The sequence below is a fragment of the Microtus ochrogaster genome, chromosome 8 (genome assembly GCF_000317375.1).
Source record: "Microtus ochrogaster isolate Prairie Vole_2 chromosome 8, MicOch1.0, whole genome shotgun sequence".
NCBI classification, from domain to species: domain Eukaryota; kingdom Metazoa; phylum Chordata; class Mammalia; order Rodentia; family Cricetidae; genus Microtus; species Microtus ochrogaster.
The window spans coordinates 71,041,635-71,062,755 of NC_022015.1; the positions used below are offsets into that span (position 1 = coordinate 71,041,635).

Sequence of the window (21,121 nt, forward strand, 5' to 3'; positions counted from 1 at the left end):
TCTCTCTCTCTCTCTCTCTCACACACACACACACACACACACACACACACACACACAAATGTTTACATTCAAAATAGGCCTCTGAATTGTCTATGAAGATGTCTAGGAAAAATATTTTGCACTGCACTTATGTGCAGTCTTTTCAACATGAGCTAAACTTCTAAGACTAAGTCAACCCCTGCAAAACTTAGGAAGCAGTTACAACACACCCTCCGTTGTTCTCATCCCTAACAAACAAGTCAGAAAAGTTGCAAAATGATAGTCGCTGTGTTTTCAATTCATTTGAGAACTGAAGACACAGGAAAGGGAAAGAGAAATTACTGGGAGGGAGAAGGGGGGCAGAGAAAGAGGGGGAGTAAGGAGATTACATATGAACTGGGCGTGTATAAATCGAGTTTCCTGTCAGCATGCCCTCAGTACTCAATAACACTATGTTTTCTTTGTATCAGGTATTATAAATAATAAAAAAGAAAATATATATAACCTTAAAATAATGGGGTTGGGGATATAGCTCAGCAATAGAGTGCTCACCTAGCACATGTGAACCCCTAGGTCCAATTCTATCAGGAGAAAAGGGGGAAAGGGACGGCCTTAGGTTAGGACTGAAGCCAGCTCCTGGGCTGCAGTCCAGCTCTGCCGCTTTTAGACTGTGCAACCCGAGGCCTATCACTAACCCGACTCGTGCCTCAGTTCTGTGCACAGTGAGTGTAACATTGCTCCTCACCTCAGGGCTCTTTTGAGGATTAAATAACTTGGCGGGTGTTGAGTGTTACAGATAATGTCTGGCATGTAGTAAGAGCTCCATAAATGTTAGCAGCTGCTAAGTCATTAGGCAATAAAAACAAAGCCCCTGCAATGTTAGAATGTTCGTCTCTGTGACAAGTTCCTGGTATTTAACTTAAACAACGAAGGATCTGTTTGGTTCATAGTTTCGTCCTGTCCCTGTGGGGAGGCATGGTGATGGGAGAAAGAGCAGTTCCCATCATGGCGGCCAGGAAGCAGAAAGAGAATGGTTGTGGATGCAGGCTTTCTCCTTCTTCCCTGCTATCCCATCTGGGATATCAGAGACATGTTGTGCCACAGGCATTCAGAGTGGATCTTCCTCCTTCTGTTAATCCTTCCTGCAAATGCCTTCATAGATTTACCCAGAAGTGTGCTTAATAACCTCCCACATGTTTCTCAATCCAGCCAAGTTGATAAATAAGATGACACTCTCACGTGCCTCTGCCGCTTTACAGTTTACAAAGCCTTTAGACATAGCCACCAGCTGCATGGCCACTTCGTGGGCGCTCGTTATTCTAGCGAGACACCCCCGGAAACAGGTAGAAAACAATCTCCATTTTATTATGCTAATGGCATCTATGAACCAGGCCTTAAGAAAGGTATAACAGGGATGACTTTGCTCTGCTGTGCCCAGGCCACCACTAGAGAAGACAAGAAAGGCTGAATCAACTTTGCGTGTAGCACCCACTTTTAAGGTGGCTTCTCACACCACGGTGGCCTCAGGGTAGTTAGCGGACTTCTCACAGGGTATCTACAGCAAAGGTTGTTGCCTTTTATCACCCAGCCTCGGGACACCTTTAAGTGTTATTGGTTCAAGTAGTCACAACCCATCCCAGGTTCAGGTCCCATGCCCTTCCATAGCGGTAATTGCAGGAATTTGGCAGCCTTGTTTTGGAATCACCATACTTTGCTAGTCCCTGGTTCCACGTGAGAGATGGCAACTCAGTGGAAGTTAAATAATTTGCCCAAAAGCAGCAACTAGTGTGACTTAAGCAGGGAAACTGACTTAGGCAGGGAATTTTTCCCCAGCGTTGGTTTTTCTTTTAGGTTATTCAGTCTCCTCCAGCTTTATGCTTATTAATGTGTGAACGTTGAAAGAAAAAAAATGTAACCAGTTGTGTATATATTTGACGGCTTTCCTAAAAAGAAACAGATATAGACAGTTTTCAGGAGAAAGGAGAGGTGGGTGGGGAAAGATAGAGAAGGGGATAGATGCAGTGGTGAGGTACATAGAGTTGCTTCTAATGGCTCAGAATACGGTACGGTATCCACACTTGGCAACCATGAACCATGTGTTTCAAAACAGCTAGTATACATGGACCCGATGCAAAGACACAATGAGGCTCAAGGTAGTAGATACATGAATTACCTTGATCTGACCATTATACATTATGTAAATGTCCCCAAATGTCACACTGTACCATATAAGTGTGTCCAACCTATGTACCAATTAAAATTATAAGATATATTCAAGTGCCACATGGTGATGTTATGGCCAGCAATAGACTGTGTAGAATGGTCCTCTCAAAATTGTCATCTAGGGATGTCATGACCATCTTAATTTGCATAAGTACATCTTAGGATTTCTATTGCTATGATGAAACACCCATGACCCAAAGCAAGTTGGGGAGGAGAGGGTTTGTTTAGCTAAAGTATCACATTCCATTGTGAGAAGGCAGGCAGGAGCTCAGGACAGGAACCTGGAATCAGGAACTGATGCAGAGGCAATGGAGGGGTGCTGCTTGCTGGCTTGCACAACCTGCTTTGTTATAGAACCCAGGACCACCAGCCCAGAGGTGGCACCAATCACAATGGGCTGGTCCCTCCTCCATCAATTGCTAATGAAGAAAATGCCCTACAGGCTTGCCTACAGCCTAGTCTTTCAGAGGCATTTTCTCAGTTAATGTTCCCTTTTCTCTGATGGCTCTAGTTTGTGTCAAGTTGACAGTAAACTAGCTAGCGCAAGCGTACTCTACAGTAGTCACACGATGAAACTGACTAATAGTTCAGGTCTGAGACTCCGCCCCTATCACTGAGCAATACACAACTCTATTTCTTCTAAGTACCAGGCTTTCCTTTGTAAGAGCGTGCACACAAATTTCCTATTTTCAGGTGATTCTGGGGTAAGTTCAATTCTGGTATTGGTCGGATAATATCTTTGCATTGTTTTTCTCACAAACAGAATTCTCTGAAAATGATCCAAATGCTTAACTATGATTTCATTGGTTCTCCAGGAAAGTCTCACCTGGCCATTGTCCAGAGAGTGAACAATGAAGGCGAAGGGGACCCTTTCTATGAGGTGATGGGCATTGTCACCCTGGAGGACATCATAGAAGAGATCATCAAGTCAGAGATCCTGGATGAAACTGACCTCTACAGTAAGTGCCATTGGGGGTCATCTAACTACCTCTACAGTAAGTGTGTGCCCTTGGGGAATCCCCAGGAGTGCATCAGTTTGATAAACGGTGTGAGAGGGTCTCAAGGCAAGTGTGTGCACCGGTGTGCATCATCTACCTCTACCCAGTCCTAGCTCAGCAAGATACCCTGGTTCAGATCATCCTGAGTCATTGAGAACATGCTGGCACAAGGTTATCAGAAGGGAACTTTCCTGAACACAGTCAGAACTGGGAAAAGATAGCCTAGCCTTCCAAATGGGAGGAAAAAAAGACTAAGGGAAATACATTGTGCCCAAGAGGAGGCCCAGGGGTTCTCATGTTAGTTCCTTGTCTACATAGAGCCCAGCTCCCCTTGGAATTCCACTCACACCCAACCCACCAGTGAGCAATGAACACCGTCATGGCATTGCCCTTTGCCCAAGCCAAAAACTTAAACGGTCCTTGCTGGATACTGTTCTTGTTCATCATGCCTTTTAGCAGCCCCATTGAGTTTCCCACTCTCCTTCCTGCCCCCTGGATTATGTCCCTGTGTGACTCCTATTCCTGTTTCTATTTCGAGATCTTCCTCTCCCTACACCCCTCAGGAACAATATGGACTACTCAGCAGTGACGGGCAGTTTAGACTCAGGAGCCTTATCAAAACTTTGCTTTCCAACAGTACAAGGCCTTGCTTTGTCTATGGAACTAGGGTGTTATCTAAACCCAGGGGAGTCTCTGGCCAGGAAATGTTTCCTCTTCAGAGTTTCGTCTCCTAAGGTAGCCATCCCCTGCCCTTCCCAGGGATAACTCATTCAAGGTCAGCAGCCTCAGTTGGCCAGAACAGTCTTCCAGAAACTTGTTCCTCACAGCGAAAAGCTTTGCTACCATATGGCAGTGGTACCTTTGGGCCAAGAAAAGATCAAATCTAGAACATGGGCCAGCCCTGAACAAGAATAAGCTGAGTGTCACAGCCCCTCCCCTCAGGGATCTGTACTGAGCTTTTCCAAACAAGGCGGAGCTCAGAAAGGATCTCTCCCATTCCAGGCTCCCTTCTTTTTCTCTGCCCATCACTCTTGCTCTAGAAATCCCAGGGATCTCTGAATGTAAAATGATAAGGACCTTTGCACTAAAATATTAGTAGTTGGTGGCAGGCTAAATGAGTAGTCTCTTCCTGGGGTATGGATTTAAATGACCCGAATGCTTCAAATACCCACTGTTAAAATCAAGGTAATGGAGAGATCATAGGGCTATTTCTACTAGGAAAGGTTAATGACATGCTGACAGACACATAAGCAAATGTGTCGTATCAACCAGAGGGCCGCTCGTGGATGAGAGCACAGAAAATGGGTCCTTAATCTCTGCTTGATGCTCATTTTCTGGATGAGGCTCTTTCTAGAAGGGGCCAGGGGTTCCCATTCCCTGTAAAGAAACTCATAACTTGATTCGTCAAGAGCTGTGAAAAGGCAGAGGAGCCCAGAACACTGCTGTTTCTTCTAACATGACTGGGACTTCTTACCCAATCTGGACACCTGGGATGGAATCTCCCCACCTTCTCCAAAAGAGCAAAAATAGTGTTGAGGCAGAGCCAGGTGCCTGCCAAGGCCCAGAGTCAAAGACAGACCCACGAGAGCCGTGTAGATGGGAGAAAATCCAAAGGCCCAAATGAAGCCAGCTCCAAGCAAAGAGAGCAAGAGCGGGAGACAAGGAAGCTAGATTCTGGGGTCCTGGTTTCCTGCCGTGAGGACGCAGTCTGTGGGTCTCTAGTGCATCTGGTCTACTTGCATCACAAGGCCCTGCAGCCCTGTTGTTTTCCAGGCTGAGAACAGAGACACATCGCTTTCCTCCCCCCCTCAGCACAGATGAGGTGGGTTAGCATTTTTGATTTTTTTTTTAACACTCAGGGAAAGCAAAAGAGAAGTGGTCAAAGTAAACACTTCCTCCACTTATAAAAATTCAATGTATATGTGTACACATATGCATGTGCATTTGTACATAAATGCGTGTCTCTACGTGTGTATACTATGTAGGCTTTTCCTTCTGAAAAGCAATAAACTACATTGAGGTTCCAGGCTCTGCAGAGTTCTCACCTGAATAACCAGCTTTTAGAAAGTAGATATTCATTCTTACCCCTTCCCCTTCTTGTTTCTTGTATTTCCCATGATTCTTTCTCCAGAGGAAAAGCAGAATTATGAGTGGTAACAGTGACATTCCTTGGGAACCTCTCACAGCATGGCTTAAGCCCACAGGAGAGAGACTGTGTGAGCCCAGCTCTGAAGGATGTAAGATGACAGAGGAGAGACCCCAAACCCCTTAATGCCAAGAATACCAGCAGATCATGTTTGTATGACTTTGTATGAACGCTGCCATGTATAGTTGCCTGTCGAGGTCTTGCAATAACTACATGGGTAGAAAAGCTACTAAATACCACAGCTCTCTTGAATGGATTAAAACAATCACAAATGCTGATGTATAAGAGAGTCTGCACAGCCATCAGGAAGGGAACCAGCCTAAACAGGAACCCCCAGGCAGCTCTTCCCCTGTTCATCCACCACCTAAGCACAAACAATGCCAAACCATCTGCTGCCTGCCACCTCCTCCTGGGAGAGAGTCCATTGTGCCGCCTACAGTTGGCACTGCAGAATGTATGGGGTCCCAAAGAATCTGTGTAACCCTCCAAAGGCCAACAATGATTCTGAGTGTCATCTTTCCCCTGTGCCCCTATAGCTGACAATCGGAAAAAGCAGAGGGTCCCACACCGGGAGAGGAGGCGGCATGACTTCTCTCTGTTCAAGCTCTCGGACTCAGAGATCAGAGTGAAGATCTCGCCACAGCTATTGCTTGCCACACACCGCTTCATGGCCACAGGTAGACTGCCCCGCCCACTCCCTACCTAGCACTTCTAGTAGAACCTGGGGTAACACCAGGTACCACATATTTTAATAGCCTCCACCCCCACTCCTGTGTGCCCCTGGCACTGAAAACCACAAGGCTGCCTCCTGTGGTGTGACCTGGTAAGACCCAGGCTCCCATGCTGTGTTGGTGAGAGGAAGTGAGTGTTCTCCTTTCCTCCAGAAAAGGGCTAACGAAACCACCGAAACCACCGTGGTACTTCATTTCCTCTGCTTACTGGAGCCTGAGGCTAACCTGCTGGGACCTGGGTGCCCCAGGGCATTTGTCCCAGAAGGAAGAGCATTATCCTAGCAAGCAACAAGCCTTTCCATCCCCTCCGGGAGTCAGATAGGCCTGTGAACTAGGAGTTCACAAACTTGAGAACTGGGGTTGGAAATCCTGGTACCTTTGGAAAGAAAAGCAGGGGAAGGGTCGAACTCCTTTTTGTGAAGAGGACAGCATTTGCCTTTGAACTCTCTGATTTCATTCGGCCCTAATTAATATGCTGACTTAGAATGATCAATCCATCACTACGTCCCATTTTTAGCTAATATAATATCTATTTATTGAGGGTATAACGAGTGCTAGCTAGTTCCAGGTGCTAAAAGGTGGGCAAATATAAGGTAGAGCCTCCCTACAGTAGAGTTTTCAACATGGAATCTTGTTGTAAATATAAATTTCTTTACATCATAGACCAACTTCCCAAAGCAAAGAAGCTTTGTCTGCCTAGCATTATACTGCAAGTATCAATATATCAATATATAACATCTATTAATGGTTAAGTATGATAAATGGTATTTTACATTACTGATAGCTTATTATTTAGATAATTACCTGTCTCCATTGATTTGGGATTTCATTTTATCCAGCAGGTGAATGTAAAGCAAATAAACCAGACTCAGTTCTCTGTGTGTCATCTACTGTAAAATTTAAGACCTTGTTGTGTCCATGACTTAGTTGCCCAGCTCCAACTCTAAATAAAGACAAGGAGAAAATTCATAGCAAAACTGACATTTCCCAAATGGTGACCTATTTTTCCTGAAATGCTAGTGAGGCCGCAGTCATCCCCAGAAGGCTCCAGGGTACACACTGGAGACTGAAATTCCTCAATCCAAGGAATTTGCAGAACCCTGACCTCCTTAGGGTGCTTGTTCGAGATGAACCCCCAGGTGCTGCACTTGCCTCCTCCCAGCGTTTGCTGCTGGAATGGGGGAGGTGTAGAAGCACTGACATCTACCACCAACCCCTGCTGCCTTCTAGAAGTGGAGCCCTTTAAGTCTCTCTACCTTTCGGAGAAGATCCTGCTCCGGCTACTGAAGCATCCCAACGTGATCCAGGAGCTGAAGTTTGACGAGAGAAATAAGAAAGCCCCAGAACATTACCTCTACCAGCGCAGCCGCCCCGTGGACTATTTTGTGTTGCTTTTACAGGTGGGTGCAAAGTCAGGGAACTTCCAAAGATCTGCAGGGTAAAGGGGAATGACCGTGGCTGTCCCCTCTCAATGAAAGCTGCCTAGGGAGTGGTACCAATGAGGTAGGTATCCTGCATTACACACAGGAAGGCCACGAGCATGAAAGAATGGTATCTTGGGAGTCATAGTTTCTTTGGTGGTCTTTCATCTGAGCACTCAGGCATGTTTGTGAGTCAGTGAGGGGTGTGTATATTCAGTACGGCTTTCTGCTTCTGAACAGAAAGAGCCCTGTGGAATTCTGATATTTCCAGGGATCTGCTTGGGTATCCCCTGCTGCCTCCTGGAATGCAGATGATTCTTGTTCAAACCTCTCTTCAGTCGGCCTGAATCTCAGCTTCTCTGGCATCCATGCTGGTCCTCGCTCTGCCTCCTGGAGCACGTGGAGCACATTCATTCACTGTGCTTCACTCTTTGTGGTCCCCTGAAACACCTCTCTCTGAAGAGGGTCAGGAAGGGAGGCAATGACTGCATGAAAAAAATCACACTTCCCCAGGACATTCATAAAGATACTCGCTGCCCTGGATATCTTATCAGGCCTATCTTAAGTAGGTATCAAAGCTGGGCATGGTTTCACAGGCCTGTAATTCCAGCACTCAAGAAGCAGAGGCAGGAGGATAGCTCTGGGTTTTAGGAAAGTTTGATCTACATACTGGGTTTGGGTTATGCAGAACCACTTGGCAAGAGCACAGCTGTGCCCTGTCTTGGTCCCCACCGTAAGCCCTGTCACTGGCTCCATGTCTCTTCCCAGTAGTGATGGGTTTAAGATCGCAATGAAGATCTCATTAACTTAGAAATAGCCTGTTTTTACAGTCCACTTCAGTCTGTCCTTCCAGAATCGCAGTTTGTGTTATATATATATATCATTCCAAATAACCTCAATAAGTTAATTGTTCTTCCCCAAAATGTGGGGCCACCTTCTTCACTGTGAGAAATGGAGATGGATCCTGTTCATGTGTGTGTGTGTGTGTGTGTGTGTGTGTGTGTGTGTGTGTGTGTGTGTTGTTTATATAACAATATATCTTATTATAATGCAAGGACACATGCAAGCCTTCTTATGTTTAACAAAAAATTTTCAAATAGAACGCTGAAGGGAACAAAACGTGGAAGAAAGGTAGGCAGGCTCAGGAATTAGAAAGATTTGCCTTTAAAATGTCATCGTTTCCAATTGCTAACAAACCTTGGCCAAGCCAATTAACCTCTCTGAGCCTGAATCACTGCATCTGTCAAAGAGACATAAAAACATTACGTATTCTGTGAAGCCGCGGGGCTGACAGAGAGCGTCCACACGGTGCACACAACAGTATCAAATGTGTGGATGAGGCTGTACACTCTCCTACTGATTGTCACTGTTGCCAACGATGAGTTCAACAAGATCAGATTCTGTCTCATCCAGGCTTGGAAATGGTCTCATCGGGACCAAGTCAGTGAAGCTGTTCACAGGGCTCTGGCTTACCTGGTGCTTTAGACCTGTGTTCCAGAAAGACCGTGTGTCCGGAAAGCATGGTTGTTAGTGCCCAGGTGCTTGCTACCCCAGGATTGACAGCAACGAGTTCACTGCAAAGGGCTTCTCAGGCCGGAGGTCCTGTCCTGTAAATCAGGGGGATGAATGCTGCCCTGTGAGAATGGGGGTCCTCTTGTCACACACAGAAAAGCACATGGGGTGTGAGCGGAAACAAACCCTGGATGTGCCCCTCACAGCCTCTGCACACTTTCTTTCTCCAGGGTAAAGTGGAAGTGGAGGTTGGCAAGGAAGGCCTTCGCTTTGAGAACGGAGCCTTTACCTACTACGGCGTTCCTGCCATCATGACCTCGGCTTGCTCAGGTATTCCAGTCCCCAAGCCTGAGTTTATCAGGGTTTATCAGAGTTTATTACTGCTTCAGTGAGGATCACCAAGAAAAATCTAGGCTCAAGCCGTTGGCTCTTCTGACTCCTGTTAAAGACCCTCCGAATAAGCTGTTTAACTTTTTTGGATCTGGTTTCCTTCATGCCAGATGAACATAAAAATAACTTTCTAGTCAGGTTTTGTTTAGTTTTTTAAATAAGAGGAAGAAAATTGAGTTGGGAGAGGAAAAAGCAATCACATAGCAAGCGTTGGGGTGGAGAATGTATTCTTCAGTGTGAAAAGACAAGTGGTTTCACTTTTTACCCCTCTCCCTACCCCCCTGTTTGATTGCCTGATTTCTGCAGGGTTAATTGGTCCTGGGGTGGAGTGGAAGTGGAGATTCCCATAAAAAGTTATGTTTTCTGAATTACTTCTGAACCCCACTGCATCCTTCTGTCCTTAGATAATGACGTGCGGAAGGTTGGAAGTCTGGCCGGATCCTCTGTCTTTCGTATGTATTTCTCAAACCCCTTCCTGGTCTTCCCCATCATGGCCCTGCCTCAGCCCACTTTGGGACCCTGAGCCAAGCTATTTGAACATGGGCGGGGCTAACACAAGTGCTGGCAGCCTCTTTGCAATATTCTGCCAGGAACAGGGCCTCCCACCAGGTACCCACAGAGCATGGAGGCTTAAGTGGTGTGTGGCTGGAATGTGAGCTGTGGCTTCTCTGTTCACACCCAAGTGATAAAAGGAAGTAGAGGAGGGTAGGTGTGTGCTGTGGTTGCCAGCACCATGAGTTACCACCTGCTAAGAAATGCAAGCAGCTGATCTGTGTGCTCTGGCAACAGCCCAGTCTTCCCTTCCCTGCAGTGATCATTCATCCCTGGCCTTTACCTGGAGTGCTGGGATTTTGTCCGTAAAGTTTGTCCTCAGGGAACGTGACTGTGGCATTCTGCGTTGTAAACTAAGGCTGGTGCAATCTGCTACTTAGCTACTGCTCTTTCCTTGCTTGCAACCTCTCCGGTTGGGGAGGAGGTGGCTGCCAGCTGGCCCTGCATGCTGCCCGGGGGTGGGGGCTGGCACAGGGCTGATGGCTGGCTTGATCTGCCCTTCTGGGCTGTACCTTCTTGCTGTTTTCTGTGCAGAGTTGGTGTGTTTGTGGGTAGAAGGCATGGCTTCTATTGTGATTCAGCAAGAATTTTCTCTAGATTTCCTTTAAATTCATTGGTTAAATTTTGCACTGTGGTGGCCACTTTAATATCAAATGGGATATTTCCTTTCATCATAAAAGAGATTTCCAATAGTGTCATATATTGAAATTTATCAGAGGACTTTGGAGCTTGATATCCCAAGAACAGAGCAAGGTAGATGTCACTTCAGAATGAAAAACAGGGCTAGGCATATAGAGCAGTGGTCAAGTAGTTGTGTAGCATGGGCAATGCCCTGAGTTCAAATCCCAGCACCACAAAAACAGGTAAATAAAAAAGTTTATTAATTAAGTTTTTAATAAGAAGAGGTAGAGAAGCAATTTGTTCCATATCACCCAGCCAGCTGATGACTTACCTAGACAGGACCACTCCTGTGTCCTGACTAGTTCTCACAGCACAATGGATAGAGTTTAGATCCATGTTTTGCAATGCAATTGCTATATGGAAATGATAGAATAGCTTACTGTGTCATTTTAATTCCTAGCCCACCAGATGGCTGAAATGAAGTCTTAAGTATTTGTTCTCCCCAGGGACATAGAACTTGTATAAGGAGATCTGTTAAAAAAAAAAAAAAGGAAGGAAGGAAGGAAGGAAGGAAGGAAGGAAGAAAGAAAGAAAAAGAAAAGCATAGAAGGGAGGGATAAAAAAGAAAGATAGAGGGAGGGAAAGAAAGAGGGGGAGGGAGAGAAAGACGGAGGGGGGAGGGAGGGAAGGAGGGAGGAAGGATGGAGGGAAGGAAGAAGGGGGGATGGAGGGAAGGAGAGAGGAAGGAAGGAAGGAAGGAAGGAAGGAAGGAAGGAAGGAAGGAAGGAAGGAAGGAAGGAAGGAAGGAAGGAAAAACTGATGTAATATGGTATTTATGTCAGCCAATGACTGTCAAGCACAGTTGATATAAAGAGATATCAGGGCTCAGTATAGAGAGGTGAACAGATGAGAGACAGTTCCCAGGACCAGGAAAGGAGGTGCTCATGTGACACAGTAGAGGCTGCTCTAGCACCCTAAGATGCCACCTGGAAATGCTGACTCTGTTCCAGTTCTTCAAAAAGAGCCCTGAGAAAATCAAGAGAGAGCTTCATAAGTCTCCCCGCCCCCCTCCCCTCCCCTACTTCATATGATTTTTCTTTCAAAGAGGGCCAGCAGGACAGCTCAGCCGGGAGAGACACATGCCACTGAGTCCGGTGGCTGAGTTTGGTCCCCAGAGCCCTCATTGAAAAATCCCTGACTTTTGCCCACATGTTGTGGCACACCACCCACCCACATACACACAAATAAATACCAATAAATGTAAAAACAGTTTTGAGTAAGAAGGTGTTATCTGGACTCCTCTGAGTCTAGTTCTGTCAAGAATCCTTCACTTTATCAGTGAAAAAAGAATAAGCTTGCAATAGTTGCCTTTTTATGCATATTTTATTTTATTTTTTATTCTTATTATCATTTTTGGTTTTTCAAGACAGAGTTTCTCTGTGTAACAGCCCTAGCTGTCCTGGAAGTCACTTTGTAGACCAGGCTGGCCTTGAACTCACAGAGATCCACCTGCCTCTGCCTCCTGAGTGCTGGGATTAAAGGCATGTGCCACCACCACTCGGCTATTTTATTAATTTTTTAATAAATGTACAAAATAATGGGCTTTATCACGGCATCTTCATGTACATGAGTCATTATATTTTGTATTCAATTAACTAATTAAAGGGAAGCATTAAATTCTCTTTCCTTTCCCATGCTTCTGAGCCTTATACATATTTATTCAAGAAAGATAAATATCATTGGCCAGTAGGGGAAAGAGCTGCTGTCCATCCTCCATCGAGTTCTTCCTCCTGAGTGAAGTACAGACTAACTGCAAAGTTCACCTATGCCCCATGGTTGTTCCCTAAGTTGGTGCTGAAGTCAAGGCTCAGGGGCACCCAGCTCCACTTTTTACTGACCAAGAACATCAGGGAGGAAACTCCTGCAGGACTTTGACCCTGCAAGACCCTTACTCAGCCTTACTCAGTCATTGAGGTGGAAGTGAGCTGATGCATTTGTAGGGACACCTGTGACCTGTGCCTCAGAGTTGAACTTGAAGTTACAAAGAATTCTCCCGGGTGTTTCTGAGTGGAGCAGAGGGAGCCCAATCCACACTCTGCCCACCACCACCCCTCTTTTATGTAGCCTGACTAGCCTAGAACTTGCTATGGAGATCAAAACTCACAAAGATCTGTGTGCCTCTGTCTCCTGAATGCTGGAATTAAAGGCATGCCATCGGGCCAGGCTCACACTCGATTCCTTGCCTTGATGTTGGTTGCCAGGAACCCATGGTGAGGGAGCCCGGGTTTCTAGAGGAGCCTCACAAGAGCTCAGGTAGAACAGGAGCACACAGAGGTAGGCAGTGGAGAGAACAGGCCTGCTTAGCAGAGTGGACGTTAATTTAGAAAGAACTGGAGAATGGGACGCTCTCATTCCAGTGTGTCTCAGAACAGAGGCCTGTCCAAACACTCGTTAACATCCTGTGACGGAACTAATGGTTATCAGATAGGTTAAACAACAAGCAAACAAAAATCCCCTCCTTTTGGCCTGCATGGATAGGTAATTTCAGATCAAATCTGTGGTACAGAAGAGAAAGCTGCAGAAGCCGCCTGTTTTCAGTGTGCCTGCAGATCAGCTTCACTTGGGTCCTGGGAAGGGATTCTGAGAACGGCCAGCTAAGACAGACAGACATCCTGTGTAGAGCAGTGCATCAGGATTAATAGGTGGGAAGAATTGGAGCCCTGTACAGTCTGCTCCACCGAGGCCCGAGTGATGGCTGCCACCATTTCTGCCTCTGGGGAAAGAGAGAAGGGAGGAGAAGAGAGAAGAAGAGAGAGGTGCTTCGGAATGCTTGTGATTTCTAGGAAGTAACTGTGATCTGATCCATAAAGCTGACTCACAGTTGAACTACTAGAATCCTGCTCAGCCTTTGCCCGCAGCCTCTAGCCATGCCCGGGTCCTCACCAGCACTGTGCCATATAATATAGCGTCACCCGGTAGCCCAGGCGGGATCTAACCTCCTAGCGGATGCCCTCCCAGGAGCATGCACCTGGCTTCCTGACCTCTGAATGTCTGCCCGAGGGCTCTCCTGTATGAGCAGGCTACATGAGACAACTGGGGGAGCGGAGGGCAGGGGACGGTGCTGGGCTCTGGCAGATTTGCTGGAGGTGGGCACTCAGAGAAAAAGCTGCTTACGTGTTCCCTCCAAGGGCACTGGCTGCGCCAGACACTGGCATCTGTGAGTCCCACTGAGATTATTGCATCCTTTCAGGGGACCTTCAGTTCATTTTATTTTGTCTCTCTGGAGGGTGACTTCGTAAACACACAATTCCTGTGCTTTCTGAAGCAAGGTTTACTTTTTGCCAAGAAGTGTGGTATTGTGAAGAACCAGGGACAGACTGTCTCACCCATTTTGCTCTCTTTGTCTCTCTTCTTTTGTGTTTATCTTCCCCTTTGCTACTCACATGTCCTTGCCCCCCCCCCCCCGACTCTTTAGTGCCCGTCTCTGTGTCTCGTACCTTCGCCTTCGGCAGAGGGGACTCTCTGGCAGGCTCCCCAGGTAAACATGCATGAGTATCTCGGGTCTCTGTAGATCCAGTGGGGTTAGCAGGAGGCATCTGCTCTCCCTCCCTGTCCTACATGAGAGCTGGGCTCTGCCCACGGGCACTCCAATGACTAAGGCATAGCGCATCGCACAGATAACACTCATTTGCATAGCAGGCTGGTCCAGCAGTATCAGTTAGGAATTTTCCTGCCAGGATATATTTGTGTATGTGCATGGAATAATGGCTGCAGTGTGGACTAGTGTGAGTTCTTCCACATAATTTGACTCTGCAGAATGGAGGGATAAAAAGTACAGGAGGAGAAACGTAGGAGGAAATGATGGAACGCTGTCCTACATCCCTACCACCTCTTTTTCTACCATGTAGTTAGCTAAGCTGCTAGCCCATCCCCCTCTTCCTAGCAATCTACTGAGGGATAGCTGCATTTCCTGTGGTTCTGCTCATGCAAAGGTGTTGTGAGTGGAGGGGAGCTTCCCCTACACAAAGGCTACTGTATGTAAAAATGCCCGCGTAGCTTTTATACATTTAACTCCTCGTGTTAATGAAATACAGTTTGATGGTTTTCTTTTTAATCAAGTGAAGCCTAATAGAGTGCTCAGTAACCCAGTGACTGAGTTGGGTAGAGTAAACCTGAATGATTAAATAGCTGTGTTTCTATCCCTTGTATCTCTAGAGTTGGTCTCTTAGTACCATGGAGTAAGAACCAGAGCAGGAATGTATTAGCTACAATTTCCTGCAGCTAAAAAGTCCAGTTTCCTGTGGTTTCTTCTTCTGTGGCTCCCTATCCACACCCACCATATCCTCCATGATCCAAAACCCAGTTATGTCTGGTCAGTTGACCTTCTACATTGGAAAGACCATACCCTGAGACCTCAGACTCCATATTTACAACTTCAAACATAGTTATTTTAACTTCTCTCCCAAATCGCATTTTCCCATCCAAAACCATCTGGTTCCCATGTTTATCTGTTCAAGACAAGTTAACCACCTTCTCAAATTTCACCCAAGTTTTCCCTCTCTGTGGATGGTAATTTTCCACTAAGAAATGAAATTCTTCTTTTGTGAGAGTTCATGCCTTCCCAACAGTTACAGGCTAGAACAGTCGATGGGAGTCGCCAATCTGGTATCCACACCAGCTACGTGGTCTAACCCCACATGCCAGCAAAATTAGAAATGACCACATCATGGACCTTCAAATCTTGGAGAATTCCAAGAGTGCATTGTGAATGTGCTACAGAAACGGGGGGGGGGGGGGTTGCATATTTTTACAAGATTTTAAATCAGAAGAATCAAAGCAGACATATATTTTTCTTTTTAATTAACCCTCAACTAGACAGACAACCCAGTAAGTTGTAATTTCCCAGCGTAAAGGATAGTGGTAGTTCACCAATATTTATTATGAAAACTTCGTGTAACCCAAAGTCAGAGAATAAACAGTCTTGATCTCTGTGTAGCCCTTCTCCCACCAGAGGCAGAACTTCTCCTGCACATCTGGCTGATGTGTGCCCCAGAGAGCTCTTTCAACCTTCTCCCCATTCTCCATGACTATGGATGTTCAACCCAACAGGAAACCACCAGTAAATGAGTTGAGAACGAGGCTATCCTTTTCCCAGTCTTGGTTCAGCTCTGCAGGGAGGACCAGTCATAGATGCAGCTCTGCAGGGAGGACCAGTCATAGATTCAGCTCTGCAGGGAGGACCAGTCATAGATGCAGCACGAGAAAGCAAGTAGCCAACATCTTCGCCTTTTGCACGTTCCTCCACTCTTGCTGCTGGTCTCTGTCCTTAGACAACCATTAGCCTCCACAATAACTGGGTGACGTTCTCAGTACCCGACACAACAACATGACCTCTGTCACTCTTATTTCTGACCCATTTTAGCAAAGAAGTCTGGGAGTTTTGTGGCAAGCCTAGGACTTTTCTCTCAAGAAGTCTTGGGTTCCTTCTGGTCCCAGTCTTGATTTCTGCTCAAGAAATAGAAACTTGTATACTTATTAAGTAAGCCTTAACCTGTCTTTCATAGGGAAAAAGATAGGCCCTAGAAATCAACAAGTTTAAAAAGAAATCAGAGCACTGGAAAGGGAGGTCAAAGGTTAAGAGCACTTGCTGCTCTGGCAGAGGACCTAGATTGAATTTCCAGTACCCACATGGCAGTTCACAGCCCTCTGTAACTCCAGGTACTGGGGATCCAGTGCCCTCTTCTGGTCTCCATTGGTAACAGTCATTCTTTGTGGTGCACATATATACGTGCGAGCAAAACACTTGTACACATAAAAGTAAATTTTAAAAGTTAGGAGATTTCTAAAAAGAAATCATCATTTTATTTTACTCCCCACAGCCACTTTGGGAGGTGGGTAGAAATTATTATAGGGAAATTACACAGAAATTAAGCCATTTGGTCAGTCTTGTATTTGTAGTAAGTAGGTAGAGGGACAAGGCATCCAGGTCCCTGGATCCTGCTTTCTCTTGCCTGGGACAGATACTACATCTCCACATGTGGGCATTTTGCGCCCCCTAGAGGACTTCAGTATGCTTGCATTAGCCATGTTAATGAATATGGTGCTCGCACTGGACTGAGTCCAAGAGTCCTTGTACCAAATATTTCAAAAATATTGAGCATGTGATTGCAAATCATTATCCATAGGGCATTTCTTTGAGTTTGGAGTAAGGAGGGCTTAGTGGTCCATGGATCACCTCCAGAATACAGTGCAATTAGCTAACTTCGCAGGTGCTTTTGTTTAAAAATGGAGCTTCTCATTGGCCCCACTGCAGTTATCACTCCCTCCCACCAAATTCATTCCTTCATCCTTCTCCTGGTGGAGATAATATTGGCTTTCCCGTGGCAATCCTCCCAAGTCCACAAGAACACGGAGAAAGGGGAGAAGCCACAGCTGAGGCTTCAATGGTCTGTCCGTAATGTTCTTTGAGATCAAAGATGATGGCGTCTTCTCCCAGAATATACAAGGAGTCCCTAAAAATAATCTTTCGGCTTTGTACAATGTGGCAAGTGGAACTATTCCTTGGGGTTGGCTCTGGTGTAGTGAACATTTGGGAACCATTAAAGCTCCTTGAAACGTGAGCAAGTTCATCTGGGATCGTAACTGGGGCTGACTTGCAGAGTTCGCATGGGGCTTGACTGAGAGCTGGCTCTTGGCATTTGGTTGTCTGATGTTAGAAAACTACCAAAGGATGATGAATTTTAATAATCTTAGTTTGTGCTCTTATAAGCCTATGTAATTAAACCCCAGCCCACCCCCCATCCAATTTGGGGAACACAGATGGCCTGTGGTAGTAACCGTGACCAAAGGAAGCTGTTCCCCCTCAACCTAGGATGATCTAAAAGATGTCGACAGGGAGGCCCAGAGCCCGTCTACTCTCCAAATCTTCACGCTCCCAAGGGGAGTCAAGCATCATCCTTGTGAATTTTGAGTTTTGCTCCCTGAATAGGGTTGTGAAGGCTCCCTAAGTAAAAGTAGGTACGCGTGAAGCACCAGTCCCAGAACCGGGTGGCAGTCTTCAAGCCCAAATATTAGTGCAGAGTGAAGGGGTTCTGTCCAGCAGCAGCAGTTACTCTGGAAAATCTTCTTCTCCACCTCCCATCCTCCCCCAGTTTTATAGCAATATCTTCTCCACCCAGCCTTGGGCACTCTAAACCGCAAGCTAGGACAGACGTCTCTTGCAGGATGGCCACACACTGGCTGCAGGACGGAGGTCTGCCACAATCTTCCAGAGCAGTTAGTGATGCGGAGTAGAAAACGGTGCCCCTTCCACCCAGTAGCCCCCGGAGCCAGCAGTGGTATAATACCACAAGCAGGCCAAAGGCGCTGGCCGCTTGGCCGCCTCCTGGTGGTGCCCAGTGCTCAGCATTACTCTGTGCCGCTGTTTGATCTGCCGCTTTCCGACCCCCTCACATTGCACTTGGGATTTCCCGCATTGTTTCGTCCCCCAAGCTGTGCCTCTGTGCTCTTAGGAAATGCCAAGGGGAATTAGACAACTTGAACTAGTTTGCCATGCTGCTGGGACACTCGTCTGTTACTGATTTCTTCTCTTTCTTTATTAAAAGCATTTCCATCCCCATTCCCCTGGCTCTGAAGCCTCAGAGTTGTGTGTGTGCACAATTACCAAAATGTCGAGTCATCAGCATCCTACCTATTGAGGAATGTCAGGCTCGGGGACACTGGAACATCCATCTTACACAGCGTTCAGATGAACTGGGACTTTCTTTGTCACAAAATGAGGGTTCTTTTTTTCCCTTAAAAATTCCTTTTACCAGACAATTGTATCTGTTGGTGTTTGAAAATCTTTGGGATTTTATAAACAAACATCCAATGGTGCGTTTACTTTTTAAAAATTAAAAATATGTTCCTCCTTCAATACAACAACAACGTATGTAACTGTGCTTGACCTGTAAGTCCCTGAGAGAAAGCAGGGTGACTCCTGATCCTAGATGCTCATGTATGGTGAGAGCTTCTGGGGAACCAGGATGTGGTGGTTGCCTCTATTGCCAACAAGGCCCGGAGGTGATTCAGGCAGACGCTTCTGCAGATGGGAAAAGTTCAACAGATAAGATAGGTTCTGTTTCCCTGTGATTCTTTTCAAATATATATAGAAACATGGCCTGAGATAAGGATTTGGGGCAGAAACTTTGGGCTGTGAGACCCCTGTCTGGCCAGAAAAAAACAGAAAATGCCACAATACTGCCTCAGGGTAGCTGAAGCCACAGGTAGGATTCACATCTTCTCCCCCAACTTGTGCCTAAGCTGAGTGGAAGCCAAGACCCACTGAGTCAGGGTTCAACTTTCCAGACCCTGATCGTATGCCAAAGAAGCTACCCTCCTGCAAGACTACCTGTTACCCCCACAACTGCCCTAGAGGATGGAGCTCTGGCTGTCAGCTGCCACGCTGAATAGCTACGGATAGACTTAGCCCAGCCAGAACTCATCACTTTGTTTTTAAGGGACCAAGACCACAGTCTTATAATCCGCAGTCACTGGAGTGGTCACTGTATCCTCTGTCACTGTCTTGTGGGTCCTAGTGGCTCTGGAGAGTCTGGTCCACCCACACCCGTGAATAGGCAACTTCCAGGGCACTGACTCCAAGACCGCCTGTAAACAGACAGGTAGAGTCCTGGTGTCCTTGACCTCTCCCCTAAGCTGCTGGCCAAGGCCTGAGGCTTCTTGGATTTAACTCCATCTGGGTGTGTTTCTGGTACCCTATTACCAACCATAGCTTCTTAGAGGAGTTTTCCAGATGACTATAATTTACAGAGAAAAGGCTTGGGGACCCCAAGACCATTTGGGAGCTCTAAAACCTCTTTTTATACAGAATTTAGATTCTAAATTAAAACCGTTTCGAGGACTGCGAGGTCATATTTCTCCACTCTGCATTTATATTGAGTGCCTGTCCTGGTCAGGCTCTGTTGGGTATATATTGATGACCAGGAAAGGCCAGGTCTCTACTCTCGCTAAATGTTGAGTTAGGCAGATCTAAAGAATGTGTAATTTTTGTGAAAGTGCTTTTTGAAGGACAGGAGAGGGACAGCCACAGTGAACATGGAGGAGCTTCTCAGGGTGCCCAGATGAGGTCTTCAGAGAAGTGAGCCTCTTCAGTGACAGCTAGGGATTGAGAAGGAAGCAACCTTGGGAGGCAGGGCTAGGAACCAAGGGACTGGTGTCTTCTCAGTGAGAGACACCTACGTGATTGAGGACACCAAGGAGGCCAGAGGCCAAGAGAGGAAAAGGTGGCCCCAGAGGAAATCAGTCAGGAAAGTGGGGATCAGCAAGCAGTCTGAGTTTATTCAGATATGTTATAATAGGAGCAGCGGGGCTGCGTCCCCGGCACCCGGCCGCCCACATGGCTAGCTTATGCCCTGAAATAATTACACGGAAACTGTATTCTTTTAAACACTGCCTGGCCCATTAGTTCCAGCCTCTTATTGGCTAGCTCTTACATATTGAGCTAACCCATTTCTAATAATCTGTGTAGCCCACGAGGTGGCTTACCAGGAAAGATCTTAACCTGCGTCTTCTGGAGTGGGAGAATCATGGAGACTGACTGACTCAGCTTCTTTCTCCCAGCATTCTGTTTTGTTTACTCTGCCTACCTAATTTTATGTCCTATTAAAGGGCCAAGGCAGTCTCTTTATTTAACCAATAAAATTAACACAAAACAGAAGACTCTCCCCCATCACAGATAGAATCAGAAATGGATTATGGAAATGGATCTCAGTGGTCTCCTTTTATCCAGACTTCCTTTTTTTATGATTTCAGTCACTGATGATAATCAAGATCCATAAATTATTAAATTGAAATATTTAAGAAATAGGGAATTCATAGTGTATAAACAACTTTTATTTTTGTGTGTATTATTATTCTGTTTTATTAGCTAATACATAGTGGTAGATGATCTCTTATTTATAATTTAAAGTTTATCATATGTATGTAGGGAAACACAGCATATGAATTGGGTTTGTACAACTAGAGTTTCAAACACCTATAGGAGTCTTGGAATGCACCCCATAGATGGAAACCTGCTGTTTGAGGTTAGAAGTGAGGAGACCAGATTGTGACCCAAGCAAGGTGCTGGCAACTGTCCCTGACTAGAGAGAGAGAGAGCAGAGGATTGTTTGGGTTAGAGGCCAATGGCAGGTCTCAGTGTGGTCCTTAGTGAGCAGGGGAGTCAGGGCTGGTTCCCAAGTTTCTTGGGGGAATCAAATGGCAAATCACAAGTAAATGGCATTTGCAGAGATAACTGAGATAAAAGTGAGATCCTCAGTTCTGTAGTCATACAAAAGCAGGGATTATTGTGGTTCTAGAGAGAAAGTGTCCGATCTATGTTTATTTAAATAGGTTCGCTATGTGGTTTGCCAAGCTGCGATGACTTGGCAAACAGACTAATCGCCCAGCTCTGTGACTCATTCCAGTGCTGATCAGACATCCTGACTGACACAAGCATCATCTCAGGGGGCAGAATTAAATCACTAAGTTTCGCTCTGAGAAAAAAAAAAA

At 46.1% G+C, this 21,121-nt stretch overlaps 1 protein-coding gene across 2 annotated transcripts in view; it reads left to right on the plus strand.

The window, feature by feature from the left end:
• The window catches only part of Cnnm1 (cyclin and CBS domain divalent metal cation transport mediator 1), a 62,891-nt gene that overhangs the window by 21,966 nt on the left and 19,804 nt on the right, over nucleotides 1-21,121 (plus strand). The window contains exons 2-7 of one of the 2 annotated variants that reach the window (XM_013348192.2): nucleotides 3,018-3,161; nucleotides 5,883-6,023; nucleotides 7,308-7,477; nucleotides 9,241-9,340; nucleotides 9,805-9,852; nucleotides 14,049-14,111. In XM_013348192.2, coding sequence (XP_013203646.1) covers nucleotides 3,018-3,161; nucleotides 5,883-6,023; nucleotides 7,308-7,477; nucleotides 9,241-9,340; nucleotides 9,805-9,852; nucleotides 14,049-14,111 — 666 coding nt within the window. The remainder of the gene's footprint in view (nucleotides 1-3,017; nucleotides 3,162-5,882; nucleotides 6,024-7,307; nucleotides 7,478-9,240; nucleotides 9,341-9,804; nucleotides 9,853-14,048; nucleotides 14,112-21,121) is intronic. The other variant, XM_005352318.3, reaches the window with a different exon arrangement.